Below are 23,242 nucleotides of genomic sequence, written 5' to 3'. Positions count from 1 at the left end.
AACTGGACTGAGTTAAAAGCAACAATGTTCCTTCTTATACGTTAAAGGATAGAACAAAAATGACACCCCACAAGCACCAATCACACCCAAAGCACAGCCTGTCTCAATGGCTGAGGCCTGCTGGGCTCCTGCCTCATTAACCAGACCACATAAGGTGCCTCTGGTGCCCAGCACCAGGCTCCAGATTCCCTTATCAAACAGTACTGCTGGTAATAATGAGAAAGAAGGGAACTGAGGAAGGAAAGAGACAAAGAGAAGCTGGCCTTCAGTCAGCAAGCAGAACCCCAAGGAAAGAAAGGTGGGGGCCAGGTCAGCAGTATCTGATGAAGTCTGATGCCATCTCCCCACAAGGCACTCCCACAGGGGAAGGGACAGAAGGTACTGCTGACATGACCACGAGGACATGCCACCTCCATGTTCAGCTGAACGACATGCAGCAAACAGTGGAACCACCACCACCAATCACTCAATGGTTCTCCTGCCTCCCCTAGTGTCCAGGGTGTTTCCACAACCAAGACAAGGCAGGAAGCAGGGACTTAACATGAGGCTCAGTGATCACCTGGCACACCTGACGCCCTGGGTTCCACCCCCAGCACCACACGGGGAAGAAATGTCTCTAGTGAGAACTTGCAAAGGCCTGGAAAATGTAGGGAATTACAGCCACGGGTCCTATCTAGCTCACTGGGGAGATGTGTGTGACACATCACAAGGGCACAAGGACTGTCTGACACAGAGAGAAGAGAACAGAGTACCTTGGTGATGGAAAAGTCCAGACGAACGTAGACGATGACGGTGAAGAACAGAATGTAGAAGGCAGCCACGACCAGCAGAGGCTCCTGCAGCATGAGCACCTTGTTGAAGGTGTAGTGCACCTGCAAGAGCCGGGAAGAATGTGTCAGGAAAGACCAGCTCAGATCCATAGACCAAAGCCACTGCTTTCGGCATCTCCAACAACAAACAGCACAGCCACTCACCACAATGTCCTGAATGTGCTGCTCAACCAGATTTTTCTTGTAGGCCACAATCACTGGGCGGCCGAATGTGTCTAGGTAGGTGTAGTGCAGCTCATCTGCGGCACGGCTAATATCGTAAGGACTGTCTACCTGGATGTTCCTGGAACACAGACACAGTAGAGCCTCAAACAAAGCACAGCGACAATGAGGGTGTGGGCTGCAGAATTCTAAGGCTAAGGGCTATCAGGAGGCTGAATTCACACTGTGTCACCTTACTTGCTACAGGTATCTAATGTCAGAAAGCTGAAGACCAGACTGACAAGTCTCCCTCCAGCACTCACAAGGACGGGTTCACTGTAGGAGCCCGTTTTCGGGTTCCTCATGGCTTTACCCAGCAGGTCCGCATAGAGGATGATTAGGGCCACGGGCCTGAGTGCAGGTGTCTGAGATGGTCTGCACTTGGCTGTGCTGGGGGAGGAGGTCTTTTGCGCCACCCCTTGGCGTCTCAATAAATACTCTGGAGCAGAGACAGTCGGGGCCCGTTGGAAATGGTTCCAGGCCCTCTCGAGGCTATCCTTTATTTTCTACCTGTTTATCTTTGCAATATAAATCCTTCTATCTAATATCTCCTGCTGTTCGCACTCAAGAAAACTCTGGGAAACTGTGGGGTTGGTGGGTAAACGCCCCACAGTTCACTGAGTGAACACAGCTCCCCAGTACAGCCCACCCAGGGAGTCTCTTAGGGACCTAAAGAATGCCTTGGGAGCTATTCCCAATGCTCCCTCCTCACATGAATCATAGTCTCTTTCGTTATTACTTTCTGGCCAGGCCTACAGTCCCTAGGGGAATAGTAACACAGTAGTTTGAAGGAACAAGCCCTCCTCCATGGACTAGTCAAAGCATAGGTCATCCTGGTCATCAGAATAGATATATGAACCAACAGAGACCATTCAAACACTGTGACACAAGCTATAAGCAGCTCACACCAAGGACAGGAGCTGTAGAAGTGCCCATCTGCTCCTACCAAATGGACTCCTCCAGAGGCCCCCGGCTCCTTCCTCAAGTCAGCAGTTCTCCACATACACACTGCAGCAGTACTGGAGCTTGAAGCCAGAGCCTCACAGTGAGTTACACAGCTCCAGCCCTTGCCTTCGCACTTTCCTTCCCAACACCTAGCTCTTTAAGATAAACTCTCACTTTATCAACATCTTTTTCCCAAGCTGCTCAAACTGACCAGATGATTCCTCCTGTTTGTTAAGACAGACCCTGAGAAAGGCCCAGGGAAGAATGGCGCCACAGCTACTCCACTCCTTCTTTCTTTATTAACACAGCAAAGTCTACCAATTCTTTTTTATTAGATAGGCACTTTCTACATGTAGCCCAGGTTGGCCTGGAATGTAGCCCAGGCTGGGCTCCAACTCAAGATCCTCCAGGCTCACTTCCCAAGTCCTGGGATTATAGGTGTGCACCTGTGTAATCCCCTCCACATTCCTCCCTGGCATTAGACTCAGGCCATTATTCTGGTTTATTGAGGCAACTCTGGCTTCTGCTCCAGGCATATGGAGGCACTATGTTTTTGGAAAGCTTCCTGACTAAACTGTGTGCCCTCCTTTGAATCTAATTTTTCCTTCCTAGCTTTAGTCAAAGGTTCCAAAAGCTTCTCAGTCAAAGCTATTTAATGAGTACCTACACTATACCCCTAGAACACAGGTCCCTCATGTGATACCGGGCACTATCTGTGGTGGTACTGTGTTCCCCAAAATATTGTGCACCCTAATAAACTTATCTGGGGTCAGAGACAGAATAGCCACAATATTAAACATAGAGGATAGGCAGTGGTAGCACACGCCTTTAATCCTAGCATTCCAGAGGCAGAAATCCATCTGTTCAAGGATACAGCCAAGCATGGTGACTCACGCCTTTAATCCCAGAAAGCGAGCCTTTAATCTCAGGGAGTGGTGATAGAAAGCAGAAAGGTATATAAGGCGTGAGGACCAGAAACTAGAAGCATTTGGCTGGTTAAGCTTTTAGGCTTTTGAGCAACAGTCCAGCTGAGACCCATTCTGGATGAGGACTCAGAGGTTTCCAGTCTGAGAAAACAGGATCAGCTGAGGAACTGGCCAGGTGAGGTAGCTGTGGCCTGTTGTGTCTCTCTGATCTTCCAGCATTCACCCCAATAACTGGCCTCAGGTTTGATTTTATTAATAAGACTCTTTAAGATTCATGCTACAAACTATCAGAGAAACGGGGTGTAGAGGAAAGGAACAGTCACTTACTTGGCTCCCTCAGGCAAGATAATCTTCACTGTTAGAGAATCTATCACTTGCTCATCAAACACATGGTCCACAAATCGCATCTTCAGTGCATACTGGTCACCTGAGAATCATCAAGCACAGGCAATGGTGTGAGCAGAAAACAAGATGGCTGCCAGGAAATTACAAGACATGAATTTTCTCCTTTTACACAAAGGGAGAGATGTTATCAAGAGTTCATGGGCAAGAGCTGGTGGGTTGAGAGAGAGAGGTGACAGTGCAGGCTTTGTGGCTCCTTCTCCAATCTCCACAGAAAGACAGAACAACTATAAACAATGTCAAAATCCTCCGAGACTCACAACACAGCATCCTCTTCAGTTCACATCACCCACCACAGCTGGGCTTCTGGACCCCGAGACATCTCCCCACAGGAGGAGGGTCATGGGACCCTCCCCTGAGTATCCAGCATGACTCTCAGATATTTGCACATGTCAGCCGCAGGGCCTCTCGGGGAGGGGCTAGAATAGTTATTGCTAGGGAGGCTAGGAGGAGGGAGCTCTCCATCTGTAACGATGAGGAAGTTATCATCCATGCCAACTTTCCAGCATGGCTGCTTTAGGTCACCCACACTCCTGCCAGTAGCCCCTCACCTAGACTCTGTATGTAAGCCTAATCAACACTGGTTCCCCAGGGGAAACTGATGGAATCTAACTTTGATTTGTCACTGGGACCTTATAGAGGAGGGGGCAGTAAGATATGGCCTAGTCATCCCAATCCCTGGAAAGAAGTTCTCACAATACATCAATAGCCAAAAGACCTGCAGGTCAGCAGTGTGTGTGAAGGAGAGAGCAAGAGGAAGCTACATGGCAACTGATGGGACCAAGGAGAGAAGACCCACAACAGTTAAGAGTTTCTCCAGAGAGCAGAGCAGGTCAGCAGATGAATCCCCAAGGAATATTGTGCTGGCTCAGCAGGAAAGAGACAAGCCTGAAGAGAGCCCAAGTCCTAGCTGCCTAGCCCCTGAAGAATTTGAAAAGCTACCAGAGTAGCCTTTCAGAAAAAATAAAAACTGCAGCCAGGTGGTGGTGGTGGTGCATGCTTTTAATCCCAACACTTGGGAGGCAGAGGCAGGCGGATTTCTGTGAGTTCAACACCAGCCTGGTCTACAGAGGTCCAAGACAGGCGGAGCTACACAGTGACTTCCTGTCTCGAAAACAAAACAAAAACTGTATAATGTAGAACAGTCAAGTGAGCAGTTTCTTCCACCCCCACAGCAGTATTGGGGACTGAACCAAGGACCTCACACATGCTAGGCAAGCACTCTGCCACTGAGCTACAGCCAGAGGGATAAAGAAAGCTCAGAGGGCAAGCCACACATTACTGGATGCCACACAAGAGCACAGAGAACTGAACCATAAGAAAGGTGTCCTAAACAAACCCTACTTTAAGTTCATACCAGAAACCAGCAGGTTTAGGTTAAAGGTGCAGGTTAGGGAGATGACTTAGAAGGTAAGGACACTTGCTACCAGACCAGATGACCTGAGTTCAATCCCTGGGACCCATATGGAAAAAAAGAATGACTTCCAGAAGCTGACCTCTGACCTTCACATGAATACTATGCCAAAGGTATGCCCACACACATGCACACAAAATAAACAGATAATATAATTTTTAAAGAGAGAACAAAGAAGGCAAGTATGCTTGTAATTCCAGCACTTAGGAAGAGAGACCATCTCAAAAAAACCCAACCCAAACCAAAACAAACCAAAACAAAACAAAAAAACAAAGAAAAGAAAGAAGCTGAGGCAGGAGGATCTCAAGTTATAAGAAAGACACTATCTCAAAAAACTGATGCTGTTACTCTACAGTCCTGTCATCCCCAGTACTCTTCAGAACCAAAAATTTCCCTGTGGAATTAGACAAGAAGTATACAGTCAAATGTACTGTAAATGCTTAATTTTTTACAGAGAGATAATATATACTGAGCCCCATGACATAAAGGCATAGAATTTCACAAGCTCAGAGCAATGAACACCCCTAGTTCTCATATTATGGACTTAAATACCATTGTTGAGCACACCAAGGCTTCTCGGTGTGCTGACATAAGGTCTGGAGAACAAACTATAAAAGTTTACAAGTTAATCTTCTTTTTTTTTTTTTCTTTCTCTCCCAGACAGGGTTTCTCTGTGTAGCCCTGGCTGTCCTGGAACTCGATCTGTAGACCAAGCTGGCCTGAACTCAAGAGGTCTGCCTGCCTCTGCTTCCCGAGTGCTAGGTAGGATCAAAGGCGTGGGCCACCACTGCCCAGTACAAGTTGATCTTTTTATAAGACAGTGAAGAAGCTAAAAGAGATTTAGGAGTTTAATTTGAAGAGGTGCCCAAGCACTAAAGGTAAATAAATATAAGCATCAATTCGAATACCAGCAAAGAAATACATGAACCTTACACAATGTTTAAATCTTTACTTATATAATGACTTAGGAACTGGAGCTGGAACATACCTCAGTGTTTCAACACCTGCCCAGGGCTCAATTCTAGCACAAAGAGAGGAAGAAGGAAGGAGGAAGGGACCCAAGTATACCAGTAAAACAATCAGTAACCCAGGAAATCAGTGAGGACTCCTGCATGGACCCTAACTTTCCCTATGTCAGCTGCAGCCCAGGAACCAAGGGAAGTGAATCCTTGCAAATTCCAATCAATAAAAAACAAGGAATGGTAGATTAGAGCAAAGACTTATAGTCAGCACCAACAGTGGAGACACAGGACCTGAGCATCCAAAGAAGACCCACACAGGACTGTGCTTTCTAAGGCACGGGCACCTCATCACCTCCAGTCACGCCAAAGCTCGCACAGAACAAGAGACAACTGACACTTTGCAGGAAACAGGAAAGACAGAGGGTGTTGTACTGAGTGAGCAATCAGCAAGTCTAGACATCAGGCTGCAGTGCAAGAGAGTCAAGTTCTTCAACAATAAATTGTAAAGAAAATGGGAAGAAATGTACAAATTGGGAGACTAAGAAACAGTATCTTAATAAGGGCAAAACTTAACAAATAATATCTAAAACTATGTAAGTGATAATTAAAAAAAAAAAAAAAAAAAAAGACAAGAACAAGCCTTTAGTCCCAGTACTCAGGAGACAGAGGCAGGTGGATCTCCGTGAGTTTGAGGCCAGCTTGGTCTATACAGCCAGCTCAAGGACAGCCAAAGTTATAAAGAATTTGGCCTAGAAAAATAAACAAATAGATAGGAAAGAAAATATGATAAAATGTGTATAATCATTGGCTCTGGGTATTTGTATATAACCTTTTTTTTTTTTAATTTTTCATCTCTTTTTGGAGACAGGGTCTCACTATGAAGCTCTGGCTGACCAAGAAACACTATGTAGATCAGGCTGGCTTATAACAGAGATCAGTCTGTCTCTGCCTCGGAAATGCTAGGATTAAAGGTGGGCACCACCAAGCCTGGTCTTAAAACCTTTTCTTATTCCTGGACTTCATTATTACTATTTTTTAAATGATTCCAAATTAAGAGCTGGGTGGGCCTCAGTGGTATTTGCTTAGATGTGGGTTCAGTCTCCAACACTATCCGAAAAATAAAAGATCTGTGAGTACTGAGATGGGTCAGTTAGATGCTTGCTACCAGTGCTGGCAACCTTAATTCCATACCTAAAAACCAAAGAGGAGAGAACCAGCTCCAGAAAATGTCCTCTGACTGCCACACATGTGCTGTGGCGCACGTGTACACACACACACACACACACACACACACACACACACACACACACACACACACGTGCGCGCAAAAGAATTGAGAGAAAAGGAAATTCAAGAACTACATCTAAGAATTTAATTAGCTGATTTAAATTTTTTTTTTTTTAAAATAAACATCTACAAGAAGTTAAAAGAAAAAGCTGGCCCTTTGCAATTCTATTCTTACTATGTTCAACACTCACCCAGATTATAGAGGTATTCATAGCTTGGGAGGTTGTAGCCAACAATGTAGTGTGTCTTCCACCCACCAAAGAGAGGAAATCGAGGCCGGATTTCCATTTCCACGGAGTCATCCAAAATAAGGAGGTGGCTGGTGGAAACATTACCAATCTCATCCCGGTAATACACATCCTGGGCAGCAGCAGGAAGGATGGTCTGCAAGAGAACATAAATGCCTTCTAGAAACTCCAGGAACCTCTGCAGCATGAAGCCTGTACCAGACCCCAGACAGTAAACCTTCTAAATTATTAACTTTTCCCAAGGTTTCAGAAGATCTAGACATCACATCTATTTCTCAATGAATGATAAAATCTTTTTAACAGGAAACAAGATATTTGCAAAGACCCTTGTGTATACTAAAGTTATAAGAAGGAAATTAAAGAGACAAGGAATTGTATCAAATTGCTAGTGGTTGAGTTTACACACCCACCCAACGTGCTTGCACATCATCTAAGTGTACTGACGAGGGAGAATGTAACACTTGTTCACATGAGTGAGTATTTCTGTAATATGTAAATATAGAAAAATATTTGTAAAACTTCACTTAGACAAAGGCACATTCAATCTATTACTTTTTTAATAGTTTAAGATGACTCTGAAGGAAGCCCATACCCACGCTTCTTAGTTGTCTTTCCATCTGAGGGGAAAGACATTCTCTTACCTTCATATTTAAAATCTGTATTACATGCACATCACACACAAGCACATACCAAGTTAGTAAATATAAGTTCTAGTGTCTTTTCATAAACCAACTCTGCTTCATAAAAACAAAAATAGCCTAAGACATGGTAGTATACTCCTGCACTTGAGAGGAATCATCAAGGAGCTCAAGGCCATCTTCAGATACATATCAAGTTAGAGGTCAACCTTGGTTATACCAGACCCAATCTTAAAAAGCAAGCAGCAGGGATGGAAAGATGGCTGAGCAGTTAAAAACACTTGCTGCTCCATCATGAGGACCAGAGTCTGGATCCCAGCAACCATGTCAGATAGCTCACAAATGCCTGTAACTCCAACTCTAAGACATTCAATACTTTTCTGGTCTCTTCGGATAGGTGCTCATACACTCACAAAACACACACACACACACACACACACACACACAAAATCTGTAAAACAAGGGACTGTTTAGGTGGTGGTATTGTGCTTTTTCCTTTTTTTTTTTTTTTTTGGTTTTTCGAGACAGGGTTTCTCTGTGTAGCTTTAAAGGCGTGTGCCACCATCGCCAGGCCTATTCCAATTTTCTAAACAACAAAACTACAGTCTAGAGCAGTGGTTCTCAACCCGTGGGTCATAACCCACTTGTGGTCACAACCCACTTGGAGTCACCTAAAACCATCAAAAAACAGATATTTACATTTCTATTCATAACAGTAGCAAAATTACAGTTATGAAGTAGTAGCAAAAATAATTTTATGGCTGTGTGGTAATGGCGCACACCTTTAATCCCAGCACTCGGGAGGCAGAGCCAGGCAAATCTCTGTGAGTTCGAGGCCAGCCTGGGCTACAGAGTGAGATCCAGGACAGGCACCAAAACTACACCAAGAAACCCTGTCTTGAAAAAAAAAAAAAAAAACAAAATTATTATCATTATTAATAATAATAATTTTATAGTTGGGGGTCACCACAACACGAGGAACTGTATTAAAGGGTCACAGCATTAGGAAGGTTCAGAACCACTGGTCTAGGGCCAGGCAGGCACAGTGGCACATGTCTACAATCCCAACACTTAGAAGCCAAGGCAGAAGTATCAAGTTCAAGGTCAGTCTAAGTTGCACAGAAAGAAAAAAGGAAAGTACTATTTATATACATACAGGGTGCTATTCACGTAAACACAAGAACTTTTTTCTTTAAAGATCCTTCTGATTAACATTGATTCTCAGTATCACCATTAGTTAATCCCAAAATAACTGAAAAGCAAGAGAAAGAACACACTGATAAAGACACAGTTCCCACAGTGTCCAAGTTGGCCGTTCATACCTTAAAAGAACGGATGGAGGAGATACCACTGTCAGGCTGTCTCTGGTAATCATAGCGGGAGAAAGGCCCCTTCAGCACCGCGCCTGTATGCTTCAAGTCCACATTCTCCTCCACAGCAATATTACCCCAGTGAGAAACCTCGATGACCCGGGTCATACTGGTGATGGTCAGGAAAGGGCTGTTGTTCTCATAGTGTACTTTAAAAGTATCCTAGAAGGGAAGGAAATGAACAGTTCACTGCCTTGGCAACAGAGAAATCAACATTAGTTTAAAAGAAATTAACTAGAAAGGGCCTATGCATCATCCACAGAATGGTTACCAAGCACTAATATATGGGGTGGTTTTTTGGATTTATTTCTTTGTGCTTGTGTGTGCCTGTGTGTGTGTGCCATATGTGTATAGGCATCAAAGCCAGAAAGTGTTGATCTCCTAGAGCTGGCATTACAGGAGATTGTGAGCAGCCAGATATAAGTGCTGGGAAATGAACTCAGGTCCTCTGGAAGAGTAGCATGCACTCTTAACCACCGAACCATCTCTCTAGCCCCTACCGATAGAGTTTTTTTTGTCTGTTTGTTTTTGAGAAAGGGTCTTGCTCTCAAATTTGTCATCTTCCTGACACAGACTTGTGAGTACTGGAATTATAGGCCTGCACCATCACTCTTACCTTTTTTTTTTTTTTTGTGGTCACTTAGGCCTATAATCCCAATACTCAACAGGTAGAGGCAGGAGGATCACCATGCGTTCCAAGGCCAGCCTGGAAAACAGAGACCCTGTCTTATAATAGATAGATAGACAGACAGACAGACAGACAGACAGATAGATAGATAGGTAAATAAATAAGACTACTGCAGGATATCTGTTTACACTGCATGTGTCTTGGGTCACCTGCCTAAGGCACCTGGTTGCTTTAATAAAGAGCTGAATGGCCAATAGCTAGGCAGAAGAGAATAGGTGGGACTTCCAGGCAGAAAGGAACTCAGTCGGATTGAATCTAGGCACACGGGAGATGCCAACATGGAGAAAGTCAGATGTACAGAATGGAGGAGAGGTAAAAAGCCATGTGGCAGAATGTAGATTAATAGAAAAAGGTTAATTTAAGTTATAAGAGCTAGTTGGGAACAAGCTTAAGTAAGCTAAAGGCTTTCATAATTAACAATAAGTCTCCATGTTATTATTTGGAAGATGGTAGTCCAAAAAAGTTCAACAAGAAAGTCCAACTATATAAGGCCAGGTGTGGTGGCATACACTTTTAACCCCAGCACTTGGAGACAGAGGCAGGCATATCTCAGAGTTTGAGATCAGCCTGGTGTACAGAGGGATTTCCAGGGACAGTCAGAGAAACTCCGTTTCAAAAAACATAAAAAACAAAATAAATAAAAGTGTGTGGAAGTCCAACCGTCTCCACAGCCTTTGCTCTAGATGATAAATATAAGCAACAATACTAGGTCTCCACTGAGCAGAAATTCTGAGTTCAAGTGTCTGCATACTTCTTCAAGGTCTCTGCCAATTCTCCCAGAGGTTAGCCTTGTTTTAGTATCTGGTAGGAACAGAAAGATGGCTCAGCAAGTAAGGGCATTTGCTGCTGCACTTGGGACCCACATGATAGAAGAAAGAAGGACTACCAAAAGCTGTCCTCTGGCCTCCAGACATGTGCTGTGGCACTCACACCAACACACATCACACACACACACACACACACACACACACACACACACACACAAATAAATAAATAAATAGATAGATAAATGAATAAATAAATAAATAAATTTTTAAAGAGCTCTTTGGGGTTGGGAATATAGATGGATCAATGGCAGGGTGCTTGCCCAGCACATGAAGGACCTAGGTTCAATGAGGAGTAGGTTGAGGGTCTCTCTGGTCACTAATTCTAATGCCCTTTTATGAACTTGCCCATAACTCTATAGAAAGGTAATATAAAATTAGAATGTTAGAAAAATACTCCTTCCCAAAATCTATGAAGATAAGCAGATATATTTTGTAATTTTACAAACTCTTATTCTCTCACTTTCTAACCACATCTTTTAAGATTCAACTCAGAATCCTATTGAACACCATGCAGAGCCAGTACTATAAGATGGCAGCTTCATGCTGCAGGAATCATAGGTACAGCTTACTGATAAAGCACATCCTTTGCATACCTAAGACCCTGGGTTCAACCCCAAATGTACACACTTGTGAGCACTCAAATACACACACACACACACACACACACACACACACACACACACACACACACGCAGGCAAGCATGCAAGCATACATACATACACACAAAAACTTATTTTTATTTTTAAATGCTCGTGGTGTTTGTTCTGTTTTTGAAACAAGGAATATGAAGCCTGGCCAGCCTCAAACAATCCTATTGTCTCTGCCTCCTGAGTGTTGGTGTTACAAGCAACTGTCATCATTCCCAGCTTCAAAATGTTTGCTTGAGCTGGGAATGGGAGCTCACACCTGCAATGCCATCTGTCTAGGGAAACTGAGGCAGGACTGTCACAATTTTCAAGGTTAGCCAAGGGACAGTGTCAAAAAAATTTTTTTTTATAATTTCATGTTTTGATTTGCAATTTTTACTGTAGAATCTATTTCAGAGTCAAAGAGAGGGCAACAGTTGAAGAGCCCCCTACTGGTCGGCAGTTCACATCTCTAGCTCCAAGGATCTGACCCCTCTTAGCCTCCAGAGACATCTGCACTTATGTGCACATACCCAGCCCCCAATCCACAATTTAAAAAAAAAAAAAAAAAAAAAAAATTTTTTTTTTTTTTTTTTTTTTTTTCTCTTTTTAAGACAGGGTTTCTCTGTGTAGCCCTGGCTGACCTGGAATTCACTCTGTGGACCAGTCTGGCCTCAAACTCACAGAGATCCACCTGCCTCTGCCTCCCGAGTGCTGAGATTAAAGGTGTGCGGCCACCACCGCCAAGCTAAAAAAACAAATCTTAAAAATATATATCTACTATTTCTGAGCCAGGCATACTGGTGCATGCCTATATCCCAGGACTTGGAAGATAAAGGCAGAATCGAGATTTCAAATCATCCTCAGCTACACAGCCTGTTCCATAGGCTACATGAGATCCTGTCTGTCCCCTGCCCCAGAATCTATTACTGAGAATATATGCAGAGAAATGTACGTTATGGTGTTAAGCAGGAAAAAAGCAAAAAAAAAAAAAAAAAAACAAAAACAAAAACAAAAACAAAAATCCTAGCCATTCATCCAAACACTGGTAAATAATCCAAGGCAGCAATCATAAATGGCTACCAAAAAAAAAGTATACAATGTAGTTATTAAGCACAAGAATTCTGCAATACTATATATAATATGATCTCTACATTAATACTATCTCTAAGCACAAGAATTCTGCAATACTATATATAACATAATCATCAACATTATCTCTAGCCAAGCATGGTGCTACACACCTGTAGTCCCAGTACTCCAGAGGCTGAAGCAACAGCCTATGTTACCAAAAAACAAAGAATAGGGAGCCAGTGCTGTAGCTCAGTGGTAGAGTCTGTCTAGCGTGTGTGAAGTTCTGGGTATAATCCCCAACTTGCCAAGAAAAGTGAGTGTGAGCTGAAGCAGAACTGACACAAATCTGAGGAAGCAAGACCAATCTACATATCAAGTCCCAGGCTAGGCAGAGCTACACAAGACCCTGTATCCAAAAACCTTACCTCCTGCCAAAAAAATTATAAAAGAAAAAAAAAGAAGGGAAAAGAAGACCATCATAGAAGGGGGTGTCAAGACTGTAAGAGCCAGAGGTTAGGGAAGACCAAACCAAACAGTGTCTTCTAGACATGCAGACCTGACAGGACCACTGCACTCAGCAACTCACAGCAGCTGCACTGTCAGTCAGCACTGGCACGGAGTGGGAACGAGCGCATGAGCTCCTACCCTAACTGCAGAGCTCCGGCCACTGCTCCAGAGAACGGCCCCCACCCAAACACATATCCAGACAACACAAACGAGTCGATGGGTTACTAAGGGGGTGGGGCATGAAGCTAAGGAAGACGAAGGTAAGGATGGAGCTGGGAAGAGTTAAGGGGAGGGGCAGAAGGTAAATATGACCAAAATATATTACATGAAATTCTCAAAGAATAAAAAAAGATTTTCCTTCGAGGCCAGCCTGGTCTACCAAGTGAGTTCCAGGAAAGGCACAAAGCTACACAGAGAAACCCTGTCTTGAAAAACAAAAAAAAAAAAAAAAAAAAAAAAAAATTCCTAAGTTTAAAAAAGAAGAAGAAAAAAAGGGAAGGTAGAAGAGAAAGGAAAAAAGCAGTTAAAGAAAGGAGAGATTAAATGTAATGAAAAAAAAAGGGAGAGGCGGTGAGATGGCTCGGTAAGGCCACTTGTCATCACACCTGACAACGACCTGAGTTCAATCACCAAAACCTCCTGGTGAAGGTAGAAGTGACACTAACCACCTCCACACACAGACAAAAAATACACATAGTTCAAAGAAAAGAAGTGGCGGAGAAGCACTGCTAACAGGACAGGAAGCACCGTGACAAGCAAGCAGGTCTTCATACCAACGTCTCCACTTAGACAGTTTTAAAATTTTCCACAACAGTTTTACATTTTATGCGTGTATTTTGCCAGCATATATGTCTGTGCACCACAGGCATGCAGTCCCCAGCAAGGCCAGAAAAGGGCGTTGGATCCCACAAGACTAGCTACAGACAGCTGTGAACCACCATGTGGGTCTGGGAAGTAAGCTCAGGTCCTCTGGAAGATCAGTCAGTGCTCTTAACTGCTGGGACAGTTGTTTTCTTTTTGACACAGGGTCTCACTGTGTATCTCTGGCTAACCTGGAACTCTATGTAGACCAGGCTGGCCTCGAACTCAAGAGATTCTCTTGAGTGCTGGGACTGAAGGTATACACCACCTTGCAACAACAAAATTTATCATGAATTTCTCTCCCAAAAGTACCAATCCTGAGGCCCTTAGCCTCTGGGTCAGTTTATTACCAGTCACCCCAGTTTCTCTCCTTGTCCATCACTAACCTACCCAGAATGCCTCACTGCCTTCTCCCATGATGCCCACTTTCCAGCCTCTGAACTCAGCTCTCAAAAAGAAGTTACTGGGACTACGAGTTACTTCAGGATAGGTTCAGAACAATTTCAGAACGCCACCCAGCACATACCATCCAAGCCTGGCAGTGACGGTCTCTGAAACCTACCTGACTATAAGCAGGGATGTCTTTGAAAGGTCCATAATCCAAGACGTCCTCAGATCGGGAGGGGTTACCCAGCTTCGTGTAGCTTTCCACATTTCTGGAGGCAAGTTTGACTCGCATGGTCTGGGTCTTTGTTGGATAGGGAGAGTAGAAATAATGGTTGCCCTCAAATACCACAAACTGTTTCTCTGACTGAGTTATCTGAGTCGGATATGGATGAAGCACATGGGTGTAGACAGTTTCCACAACGACCGAGATCTTGGACCCAGGATCAAGAGCACCTGGAAGCTTGACCGTGAAAAATCTCCCACTGAAGGAAGAAAGCAAGAGAATTAAAATTAAAGACACTGACCAGGCATGGTGGCCCACACTTTAATCCCAGCACTCAGGAGGCAGAGGCAGGTGTACCTCTGTGAGGTCTAGGCCAGTCTAGTCTACAGAGCAAGTTCTAGAAAAAACAAAAAAGACTAAAGATACTGGAAATAGCTAATATTTCAAAGTCATAGTAAATTCCATACTCAAGATAAAAGCTATCACCTTTAATATATCTTAACTTAAGCCTTTAAAGACGGGTGTCCAGCCGGGCGGTGGTGGCGCACGCCTTTAATCCCAGCACTCGGGAGGCAGAGCCAGGCGGATCTCTGTGAGTTCGAGGCCAACCTGGCCTACCAAGTGAGTTCCAGGAAAGGCGCAAAGCTACACGGAGAAACCCTGTCTCGAAAAACCAAAAAAAAAAAAAAAAAAAAAAAGACGGGTGTCCAGATGTCCATCCCAGGTTTGTTTATAATAGCAAGAATGTAAAAAACTACAGGAGACAGGTCAAGTGACAGACCTCTAATACTAACACTTGAAAGATGAAGACAGAAAGTGTAAGAGTTCAAGGTCATCCTTAGTGACAGAGAGTTTGAGGTCTGCTGGAGCTACATGAGACTGTCTCAAGAAAATGGGTGGCCAGAGAGATGGCTCAACAGTACAAGAATGGCTATTCTTTCAGAGGAGCCAGATTTGGTTCCCAGCACCCACATAGCAGCTCACAACTCTAGTTCTAAGGGGATATGACACCCTCTTCTGGCCTCCGAGGGCACTGCATGCAAGTGGTGCACACATATATACAAGCAAAACACCCATACACACACACACACACACACACACACACACACACACACACAAATCAACTAATTAATTTTAAAAAGAGATCCTGTCTTGTGGGAGACCAGGGTACTCGAGGAGGGTGAAGTGAGAAATATTTAGATAGAAGGACAGAGGGGAGAGAAACAGACAGAAACACAGGATAGCCTCGGGAGGGCCTGGATCATTATCCACCAGCCCCTTCTGTCTCTTCCAAAGGGTTATTTATAGGAATGCCAAGAGGTGGAGCAAAGACCTTCCCCTAGCTCAGCCAAGTATAGACCCTTCCAATCACCCATTAATCATGCACATGGTCAAGCAATCCTCTAATGCAGCCCTGTTGGGTAAAGCAAGCTCAGATCTCACTAGGAAACCTCTGTGAGCCTCCACACTGTCTTCAAAAACATTTTCTTTAAAAAATGCTTATGGGCAGGGAGATGTATCAGCGGATAAAGGGCCTGCTGTCAAGTCTGACTACCTGAGTTCAATCCCCAAGACCCACATGGTAAGAGAGAACCACTCCTGCAAGCTGTCCTCTGACCTCCACACACCAGCTGTGGCATGCATGCGAGTGAATAAGTAGACACAGCCTGTAAACTAATGAATGTGAATTATCTAAGCCATGAAAAGAATTTTTGTTAGACCTAGTAAGTCATTAGTAAAAACTTGAAGGCTTTTTTTTTTTTTTTGGTTTTTTTGCGACAGGGTTTCTCCGTGTAGTTTTGGTGCCTGTCCTGGATCTTGCTCTGTAGACCAGGCTGGCCTTGAACTCACAGAGATCCACCTGGCTCTGCCTCCCGAATACTTTGATTAAAGGTGTGCGTCACCACCGCTGCCGCCGCCACCACCTGGCAAAACTTGAAGCTTTTAAACATGTTCCCATGGAATTCATCCTCAATGATTAGAATATTATTCTCAATGATTAGATGACTTCATTTAGATCTCACAGCATTCTACATCATATTGCTATGTAAAGTTCACGACTAAGACAACACTCCAAGATAGAGATCTCCTCCTAGGACAGTTTCATCCCCCTCTTGGCTTCAAGTATCAGATCTGCTTCTCTTTTTACCACTGGTCCTGAGTAAGCAGTGTTCATGTTTCTTCACCAGCTCTGCTGACAGCCCAGTCAATTCAACATACTAGTGCCATCCCAGCAAAGCCCGTCTCTGCTCACAGCACTGCCATGAGGCCAACTCTAAGATAGACGACAAGGCACTTCCTGACAGATCTACCTATGCTATCCCAAACAGCTGGCCAGTCCACCTTAGAAACGCCTCTCAGTCTGTTTGCTTACCTTTTCCCCTTAATTTTGGTTTCTCGTACTTCTAGGTTGCTGTCTTCCTCATCTTCTCCCTTTACCTATAACAGAAAGAGTAGTTTATTCTTTTTTATATTTTCAAGTTCTAAATTTTAAGCCAACTATTAACCAACTGTGGTTTGAATGAGAATGCCCCACAAAGGCTCATGCAAATACTTGGTCCCCAGTTGGTGGAACCATTTGGGAAGGATTGAGAGGTTTGCCCTTTGTGGTGGTTTGAATAGGAATGGCCCCCATAGACTCATGTGTTTGAATGCTTGGCCCATAGGGAGTAGCACTATTAAGGGGAGTGGCACTATTAAGAGGTGTGGCCTTATTGGAGGGAGTGTGTCACTGTGGAGGCTGGCTTTGAGGTCATTTATGCTCAAGCTACGACCAGTGTGCCACACAGTCTCCTGCTGCCTGAGGATCAAGATGTAGAACTCTCAGCTCCTTCTCCAGCACCATGTCTGCCTGTATGCCACCATGTCCTACTATGATAATAATGGACTAAACCTCTGAAACTGTAATCCAGCCCCAATGAAATGTTTTCCTTTTAAGAGTTGCCATGTTCGTGGTGTCTCTTCAATAGAAACCCTAACTAAGACACCCTTCTGGGAGGGTGTGCGTCACTGGGGTGGGCTAAGAGGTTTCAAAAATACTCCAGCCATTCCCAATGTGCTCTATGCCTCCTGCTTGCAGATCAAAATGTGAATTCTCAGCTGCGGCTCCAGCTACCTGCCACCTCTGCTCTAACCCTCTGAAACTGTAAGTGCCAAAGAAGTAAATCCTTCTCTCTACTAGTTGCTTTGGTTTTGATGTTTTATATCATAGCAATAGAAAAGTAACTAATATACCAACTTTCTTTCTTTCTTTCTTTTTTTTTTTTTTTTTTTTTTTTGAGACAGGGTTTCTCTGTGTAGCTTTGTGCCTTTCCTGGAACTCGCTTTGGAGACCAGGCTGGTCTCAAACTCACAGAGATCCGCCTGGCTCTGCCTCCCCAGCTTTCTTACAATATTTCCATTAAAGTAACTTTTCAAAGTCTTTTTTCGTGTGTGTGTGTGTGTGTGTGTGTGTGTGTGTGTGTGTGTGTGTGTATGTGAGAGAGAGAGAGAGAGAGAGAGAGAGAGAGAGAGAGAAAGAGAGAGAGAGAGAGAGAGAGAGAAAAGAGAGAGGGAGAGAGAGACAGAGATAGAGAGAGAGACACAGCACATATGTGGAGACTGAAGCAGGATCTCTCCTGCTGTTTCTGCTATGGTGGGTACTCCATGCTATCTGGCCAAGCTTCCAGATGATTCTTTTGTCTCTGTTTCCCATCTGAAGGTGCCAGTGTTGATATTATAGATGTGGACCACTGCTCCAGGCTTTTGATATGGGCTTCAGGACTCAAACTCCAATCATCAATCAGGCTTACACCATGAATGCCTTTAACCCCTGAGCCTTCTCACTGGCCTAGAAATTTTGTTTGTAGTGCTGGAGATTGAAGTCAAGGCCTTATTCATGCCAGGCAATACCTTTACCAGTGAGCCATATCCCAACCCAACAATTTTTTTCTTCTATCTGAAACATAAGATTTATCCTGAAACACCACCACAGACTGACTGATGCATAGAGTAAGTTCTATAAACATCCTATAAACATTTTCCTGAACAATCAAATATACATAAAGACCTTATCTCCATGTTTACTTCCCAAACGTTCCAAAGACTTCTTTCTGAACATTTTTTTAATACCAAAATATCTGTAAGCACAAAATATAAGGAAACAACAGAAGTCCCATCTGCGATTGAAACTGTTGATCCCAGAGTGGCAGCAGTGGCAAAGGCCTTAGGGAAAGGAGCCCTAGTGGCCGCTATGGTACATACACTCTTGTACTCTCATCCTTTACTGCCACCAGACAGTAACCAGATTAACTCCAGAAGACTGCTGAGGCTTCCTGAGGTGTTAGCTGGAGTCACAGACTGTGGCAGTCTATGTGAAAAACATACATGCACTCCACTAACCCTTAGCCAGACTAACCTAATCCCCACCAAAAAAAAAAAACAACAACAACAACCAACAAGACTTTTCTAGGACTGAGGCAGTAATTCTCAACAGAGAACAGAAAGCTATAAAGATTACTTTTATGTGTTGTGCTGAGCTGAGACTGGCACTCATGGCCTGGTGCAGCTAAACATGTGCTTTCCCATTGCACCACAGCCCAACCCCACGGGAAATTGTTGTCTTTTGTTTTGAGACAGAGTCTCACATAGCCCAAGCTAGCCTCAAACTCCCTTTAGGATGATTTTGAACTACTGATCCTCCTGCCAACTGCTGAAATTATATAAGCAATCATCATCATATCTCAACTTCAAAAGCAATTTCTTAAGTATTATTTTTAGTATTTCAGAAAGCCCAAAAAGTTTTATAATCATCCTCAATGATATCATAGGCTTAAAAAAAAAAAAAAATCCATTGCCGGGCTGTGGTGGCCCACACCTTTAATCCCAGCATTCGGGAGGTAGAGCCAAGCGGATCTCTGAGTTCGAGGTCAGCCTGGTCTACAGAGCAAGATCCAGGACAGGCACCAAAACAACAGAGAGAAAACCTGTCTCGAAAAACCAAACCAAAAAAAAAAAAAAAAATCCCTTATTTTGACTAGAATTTTACCACAAGGATAACATTCTAGTACACTAATGCTTATTCAGAACTCTTTGTTAATGCATAGCTTACTTATAGTCATGAAAAATATTCATTACTTAGTAAAAGGTAAGAGAGAGCCAGGCATGGTGCTACACAACTCTAGTCCCAGTACAATGGATAAAGCAAGATGACCCAAAGTTCAAGGTCATTTTTAATTATCAGCATTCTGGAGGCTGCAACAGGAGGATTCCAAGTTCTAATATAGTCTTAAGGCTACATAACATGACCCTATCTCAAAAAACAAAACACTACATAATCACTATTGTCCTTCCACCAGTTCCTAAACGGGACTGTAATCCATCCAACCTCACCCAAGTTTCCAACGCACTATGTGTTCTTCGTTACATTTATCATCCAGCTGTTTCTCACCAAGGTAAGGAGTATAAAGCAGTTCATATATTCAACTGGTCTCCCTCCAGAATTAACACAACCGTGAATAAACCGGTGATGTAACTGCAGAGCTGAAACATAAGACCTAATCTCATGTCAAGGCCAGAAAGCAGGGTGGCAATAATGCAGGAAAATACAGGGTATGGAACAAACTAGACTTCATTTGTGGGGTTAATAGCTCCAAGGCCAGATGCTTCCACAGCCATGTAATAACACCTATACCTCAAAAGGCTGCTATAAAGGTGGAGAATGCATTTAAAATACCTACTGCCACCTTTTCTTTTCCTTTCTTTTTAATGTGTATGGGTGTTTTGCTTGCATGTATGTCTGTGCACCCTGGAACTGGAGTTACAAATGGCTGTGAGCCACCATGTGGCTAGGAATTGAACTTAGATGCTCTGTGCTCTTAACTACTGAGCCATGTGGAGTGACCCAACTTGTGTGCATTCTCCACCTCGACAGCTATGATTATATTGTGACTTCATTAAGTCATGACTGGTTTTCACAAAATAGGATTGAACACTCAAAACATTCACAGGTGGCACTGTCAGTTAAATTGAGTCATGAATGTCTTTCCAGAAACAGCTGAGTAAAGCTGTGCTTCAGGTGAACAAGGTTTCAGTGTGAAGGAGACAGGAGTCATTTCTGTGACAATTTATAAGCCCAGCTTTATAGCTCCATACAGTCAAGAGAATGTGGTGTGCTTAGAAATGTGATACTGTAATAACTAGTCTCCTCCTAATAAATTGGGTAATCACTTAATGGATATAGTTTAATGAAAACAGTAATAAAAAGCAACCTGTGTGGATAGTCCCTCTATTCCCAAAGCCAACGATTTCTTTCCTTGAAAGCTGTAAAAGCTTATTCACTGAAAGGCACAGAGGCTAACGCTGAGGTGTTCCAATGAGAGACGGTGAGGAGGAAGAGACTGGGTTTCACCTTTCTGTACAACAGAGGGGGCTCATTATTACTTGAAAGACTTTTCAAGTTTGAACACTAAAAAAAGTGTTCAGCAGCAGCTTTTGGAGGTGTGAGCAATGACAAACTTGGATACCAGAAACCTGTTATATTTCCGAATGCTGCTGTCCAGAGAGAACATCGGACAGACAACTGCATTCAGGAATTAATCCATTTAACTCACTGATGGTCCTTCACTGGACGACCACGTCCAGTGGACAGGGGAAAAAGCTAAGTGCCCGAAGTACCGCACTTGGCCACAGCCAAGACGTTCCTGTGGTGTGGAAGGTGGTCGCCAGGGGACCAAGGGGTCGCCTCGGGCTCCGGAGCTGCCACGTACGTGGGCGGCGCCCGACGCTCCAAAGCTTGTGCTGACGTGTCGGGGAGGACACGCGGACAACAGGGGCGGCAGACCCCGACCTCTCCGCTGTCCCCTCCACACCAGCCTATCACACAACCAGACGCCTCGTGGATCCTTAACGCCCTCAACTTGCCCGCGCCGCCCCGGCCTCCCCAGGGATCCCCGGCCCCCTCGGGGATCCCGGGTGCGGCCTCTCCGGCCCCTCTCTCCGCTCACCTGCACGCCGAGGTGCGCCAGCCGCGACTCGAGTTCCGGCTCCAGGGCCAGAACGAAAGAGCTGGCTCGTGATGTGGAGCCGCCGCCCGGGTGCGCCAGGACCACCTCGGCCGTCACCTTGGCCAAGTGGCTGCTCAGGTCCACCGTGCGCTTCACCTCCTCGTTGACCAGCGGCGGAGCCTCCGAAGAGGCGCTGCCGGGCGCCGGGGCCAGGGCCCCGAACCACAGCAGCAGCAGCAAGCCGACCGGCGCCTCCATGACCGCGAGCTGAGCGCCGGCGACGCGCGCCCCGCCCACCCCGCCACGGAGCAACCGCTGATTGGACGACAGCTACACAAGATGGCTGGGCCCCGCCAGAAAGGACCCCGTCTCCGGGGCAACCGGGCAACCGCGGGGCGCCTGAATGAAAACCTTAAAGCGCGGGCCTACCTCTTGAGAATGCGCGGCTGTTCTTTACTACCAAGATGACACTTTAATGTGGCATCATCCAAGGAAGTAATTCCATATCCTCATACGGCAGAAGAGCAGGAAAGAGTTTCCTTGGGGCAAGCTCCTTTACAAAGGCGTCTTGAGGATGGATTCCTCTGGTGCCACCATTTACTAAAGTCACACTGAAGAGTTAATGGTTTAAAACAATGAACCTCAAACTAGTGCCCAAACTCTGCTCAGCATACTGGTAAGAACATACCTGCCTGACAAGGAAGCCTGCATAGTAATGAGAACATTCGCTGGCATTATTGGGCCTTGAAACCATTAAAAAAAAAAAAACACATCTACCGGTAAACCTTTCCTCTCCAAAAGCTCCCTTTTCACCCTAGAAAACCTCCAAGCCCCCCGCACCACGGCGACTGTACAGGCTCCACGCCCACGGAGAAACTGCTGCCCTTCATTTGCTCTTCCTGAAGGACAATTCTGTTTCTGTAGAGATCTGTCTGCTTATTCATTTCCACGTTGTTGCCTCAATCCTCTAACAAACATTCCCCAATATTGCTGCTTGAAGGATTTAGTTTCAATGTAAATTTTTGGAGGAAATGGAAATAGTCAAACAATAGCACCAGCTAATGGCAAAAGAGAAGGGAAGGAAGGACATGCTCCTCCCTACAGAGCAAAAGTCAGAAAATTAGCACCTGCAGGCCAACCATCTATCTCTGTCTATAAAGTTTTATTGGAACATAGCCACATTTATTTGCCTGTGGCTTATGATTGCTTTCACACTACAACAGGAACAGTGGTATAGTTGCAAAACAAACTGTGTGGCCCACAAAGCAAAACTGCTTACTGTTTGAACACTAATACTTACATGAGGCTGGAGAGATGGCTCAGTAGTTAAGAGAACTTGCTGCTCTCCCAAAGGACCTAAGTTCCTCCAGTTCCCAGCACCCACACAAACAGCTCACAACTGCTCAAGCACCAGGGGATCTGATGTCCTCTTCTGATCGCCATGGGCACCCACACACATATGTTCTCTCTGTTCCTCTCTGTCTCTCTCTCTCTCTCTTACACACACACATAAATACACATTTAAAATTATTTTTTTAATGCCACCTGGGTATAGTGATGCATGTACGTAATCCTCCAGTACTTGGGAGGCTAAAGAAAGAATACAGCAAATTCAGGACCAGCACAGGATACTTTGTCTTACTGTAATAACAACGATTAAAATAATAATCATAATAAGAAGTATGACCACTGCTACTCTATTATCAAGTTCACCAGGGCAAAGATCTGTAAAGGGTAGTAGGGGCAACACAGCAGCTGCTTAGGATAACAGTCCAAAATTAGAGTCAACGTTTTTTCAACTCTTCCAACTTAAAAATTATAAAGTTACGTGGCTGGAGAGAT

At 44.4% G+C, this 23,242-nt stretch overlaps 1 protein-coding gene across 1 annotated transcript in view; it reads right to left on the bottom strand.

Annotated features, from left to right (window-relative positions):
* The window catches only part of Rpn1 (ribophorin I), a 26,075-nt gene extending 4,383 nt beyond the window's left edge, over window positions 1-21,692 (bottom strand). Inside the window, exons 1-8 of the mRNA XM_059258161.1 lie at window positions 21,401-21,692; window positions 16,792-16,856; window positions 14,370-14,676; window positions 9,176-9,385; window positions 7,159-7,351; window positions 3,230-3,329; window positions 975-1,113; window positions 753-872 (exon numbers count right to left, since the gene is read on the bottom strand). Coding sequence (XP_059114144.1) covers window positions 753-872; window positions 975-1,113; window positions 3,230-3,329; window positions 7,159-7,351; window positions 9,176-9,385; window positions 14,370-14,676; window positions 16,792-16,856; window positions 21,401-21,658 — 1,392 coding nt within the window. The 5' untranslated portion in view covers window positions 21,659-21,692. The remainder of the gene's footprint in view (window positions 1-752; window positions 873-974; window positions 1,114-3,229; window positions 3,330-7,158; window positions 7,352-9,175; window positions 9,386-14,369; window positions 14,677-16,791; window positions 16,857-21,400) is intronic.
* Window positions 21,693-23,242: the final 1,550 nt, after the last annotated feature.

Source organism: Peromyscus eremicus, chromosome 3, assembly GCF_949786415.1.
Source record: "Peromyscus eremicus chromosome 3, PerEre_H2_v1, whole genome shotgun sequence".
NCBI lineage: Eukaryota > Metazoa > Chordata > Mammalia > Rodentia > Cricetidae > Peromyscus > Peromyscus eremicus.
The sequence above is the reverse complement of the archived record's forward strand: the minus strand, read 5'-3'. Positions and strand labels throughout refer to the sequence as shown.